The sequence below is a fragment of the Palaemon carinicauda genome, chromosome 19, assembly GCF_036898095.1.
Source record: "Palaemon carinicauda isolate YSFRI2023 chromosome 19, ASM3689809v2, whole genome shotgun sequence".
Lineage (NCBI taxonomy): Eukaryota > Metazoa > Arthropoda > Malacostraca > Decapoda > Palaemonidae > Palaemon > Palaemon carinicauda.
Genome location: NC_090743.1, coordinates 106,190,885 through 106,194,410, shown reverse-complemented (window position 1 = coordinate 106,194,410; position 3,526 = coordinate 106,190,885). Strand labels below are relative to the sequence as shown.

The window sequence follows — 3,526 nt, the reverse complement described above, 5'->3', positions numbered from 1 at the left end:
AATAATAATCTTCGATGCAATATAGGAACCCGGAGCCATCCGGAGAATTGGCGATTCCGAAAGGTCGCCTGGAATTTGAAAGTCTCCGGAGGGCTCTGGGGTCCTATATTGCATCGAAGATTATTATTATTATTATTATTATTATTATTATTATTATTATTATTATTATTATTATTATTATTATTATTATTATTATTATTATCATTATTGTTATTATTATTATTATTATTATTATTATTATTATTATTATTATTATTATTATTTAACGCCGTCTTCTGAATAGAAAGGAGAGAAACGTCCGAGAAATCTGTCGATAGAGTTGGCGATTCCAAATTGTCCCCAGGAATTTGAAAGTCTCCAGAGAGATCGTACAGCGGCAACAATCGTTTTTTTCAAAATAATGCTGATACAGGCCCCAGTATCTGTGTTATTGAATATGACTTACAAAGTAAACAAAGTGATTTCACAGTTTATGGATATCATCGGGACCCTTAAAGGAAAATTGAACTGGCCTCAAATGGCAGATTCGGCCCTTCTAGAGCAGAATCTCGCTTGCAAGGATATGACGTTAGAACTTCAGGGACAGCTGCGAGCTCTTCAGGAGTCGCGGGTCTTCAAATGGTTTTCATGGCTACTCCCAGAGGCGCCGCGCTTTGAAGACTGCCCAGCAGTCGCCTCTCAGGATGGATTCCTCGGCAGGTTGCTGCGGCGCTGTCCTTGGGTTGGGGGCTTGTGGAAAGCCCGCGAGGAACTACAGCGGTGCGAACTTGGATTGCGTCAGATGGAGAGAGAAGCTTTAAGATTCAAAGATGAATTGAAATCAACGTGTGGTTCGTTGGCAAGCTTCTCCCCGAATTTGACTTGGGACAAAGGATGGAAGAATCCCTTTCTATTGGAAATAGGAACTACTACATCGGCATGGCTGCTGCTTCCGTCATATTCGGCGGAATTATGCTTGCCTGGAGGAGGAGGAGGATGGCTGAAGAAGACGTGGACAGCAGCTCTTTGGAAGAACATGTTCCAGAAATGGAGCACTTAGGCGAAGATCTGTTGGACGGAAATGAACTGGAAGTGGAAACCGATCAGACTACTCTCTTGCAAAATCTCGAGGATGAGAATGATGAGTTACAAAGACAAATTAAAGAAATGGGAAGAATAGTAGAAATGAACAAAAAACTGCAAAATGAACAGTAAAGGAATTGAAAAATGTGGTAGGTGAATTGAAGACAGAAAAAGATAAGCTGGAATGTGAGTGCGTCGGAAAAGACATCCAGATGAAAGAGCATGAAAATTTGCTGGAAATTCTCAGGAAAGAGAATGCAGAAATGAAGAAAGAACAAATTCAAAACAGAGAACAAGTCAACGAATTGAAAAATGAGGTAGGTGAATTAAAGACAGAAAAAGATAAGCTGGAATGTGAGTGCGTCGGAAAAGACATCCAGATGAAAGAGCATGAAAATTTGCTGGAAATTCTCAGGAAAGAGAATGCAGAAATGAAGAAAGAACAAATTCAAAACAGAGAACAAGTCAACGAATTGAAAAATGAGGTAGGTGAATTAAAGACAGAAAAAGATAAGCTGGAATGTGAGTGCGTCGGAAAAGACATCCAGATGAAAGAACATGAAAATTTGCTGGAAATTCTCAGGAAAGAGAATGCAGAAATGAAGAAAGAACAAATTCAAAACAGAGAACAAGTCAACGAATTGAAAAATGAGGTAGGTGAATTAAAGACAGAAAAAGATAAGCTGGAATGTGAGTGCGTCGGAAAAGACATCCAGATGAAAGAGCATGAAAATTTGCTGGAAATTCTCAGGAAAGAGAATGCAGAAATGAAGAAAGAACAAATTCAAAACAGAGAACAAGTCAACGAATTGAAAAATGAGGTAGGTGAATTAAAGACAGAAAAAGATAAGCTGGAATGTGAGTGCGTCGGAAAAGACATCCAGATGAAAGAACATGAAAATTTGCTGGAAATTCTCAGGAAAGAGAATGCAGAAATGAAGAAAGAACAAATTCAAAACAGAGAACAAGTCAACGAATTGAAAAATGAGGTAGGTGAATTAAAGACAGAAAAAGATAAGCTGGAATGTGAGTGCGTCGGAAAAGACATCCAGATGAAAGAGCATGAAAATTTGTTTGAAATTCTCAAAAAAGAGAATGAGAAAGGGAAGAAAAATCAAATTGAGAAAACAGTAAACCTTAATAAATTGAAAAATGAAGTGGGTAAATTAAAGGCAGAAAAAACGAAATTGGAATCTGAATGTGTCCAAAAAGAGATTCAGAAGAAGATACTGGAAAATTTGCTGGAAAGTCTTAGAAAGGAAAAACAAAGTGGAAATAAATGGAAACGGGAATTTGAAGAACTGAAAGAAGAAAAGGAGAAACTTGAAGCAAATTTGGTGCAAGATTATGAAAAACTAGAATTTATCTGCAAAATAAAAGACCTCGAAATAATGGAACAAAAAATGGTTGCTGAAAAGTTTGAAAGTGAAAATAAAGAAATTAAAAAGGCGCAAAGTGAGAACACGGAACAACTGAATAAATTGAAAAGTGAACTTTGTGAACTTAAGGCAGAAAAGAAGCTAAAAGCTGAGAAGGAGGAAGTTCGTAAAACCGAGAATAAAGATGACTATAAGAGGAAAAGCTTATTAATGGCTGGATTAAGTGCGCAGATGAATAATAGGCCCAAAGAGGCTGTAGATATCTTCACCCAAGCCTTGGCTGTGGAGACAGACAATGGCGAAGGAACGGCTCTTCTGCATGTCCTTCGAGCTGAAGCGAACGCAGCCACTGAGAAGCCTCCTCATATGGATATTGTATTAGACTGCTCCATGGCCATCGAGAAAGGATGTGAAGGATGGAAAGCGTACATGTTACGAGGGCGGTACCTCGTCAAACTCGGCATTTTCTACGCGGCCCTGGAGGACTTCGAAACGGTGAAAGTGAAGAAAAATGAAAAATTTTCAAAAATCGTTGAAGATACTAAGGCACTGCAGAAGGAATGGGAAGACAAGGGACACTATGAGATCCTGGGTTTAGAAAAGACAGCCACGAAGGCAGAGGTTATAAAATCCTTCAGGGACCTCTCTATGGCGTTCCACCCAGACAGACATCGGGACAAACCCGAATTCCTACAGGAGGCATTCGAGGAGAAGTACAAAAAGGTGGTCAACGCGAAACTGATTCTGGTGGACGAAAGGAACCGAAGAGATTATGACGAAGAGCTACGCCATCAAGAGGAATATGAACACTGGGAGAAGAGTGGCGGCCAGTGGAATCGTCAGGAGCCAGGGCAGTGGAACCACGGGCGGCAGTACCATCAATGACGCCCCAGATGGGAAGAGCATAGGCAGTACAATCAAGGACCAAGTAAGGAGCAACATCGTCAAGGGAACAACCACCGATATTATTATTAAGGATATCGCAATGTGTAAAGGAACGGTCATTGCAGTTTAGTGCAGTGAGGAAAACAAAATGAAAATGAAAAAAAATTAAAAACTAAAAAAAAAAAAAAAATAAAACCAAA

At 39.4% G+C, this 3,526-nt stretch overlaps 1 protein-coding gene across 1 annotated transcript; it reads left to right on the top strand.

Moving 5' to 3' along the window:
* Positions 1-1,183: 1,183 nt before the first annotated feature.
* LOC137659217 (dnaJ homolog subfamily C member 7-like) lies at positions 1,184-3,326 on the top strand. The gene is made up of 2 exons (XM_068394260.1): positions 1,184-1,211; positions 2,155-3,326. The coding sequence occupies exons 1-2, from the start codon at positions 1,184-1,186 to the stop codon at positions 3,324-3,326; spliced, it is 1,200 nt and encodes a 399-aa protein (XP_068250361.1).
* The last annotated feature ends 200 nt before the right edge of the window (positions 3,327-3,526 follow it).

Excerpts from the sequence above, each read along its gene's own strand:
- LOC137659217 (XM_068394260.1), top strand. The coding sequence starts at position 1,184 with ATGAACAGTAAAGGAATTGAAAAATGTG. Across the intron at positions 1,212-2,154 it reads TAAAGGAATTGAAAAATGTG|AGAATGAGAAAGGGAAGAAA; the intron begins GTAGGTGAATTG and ends TTCTCAAAAAAG.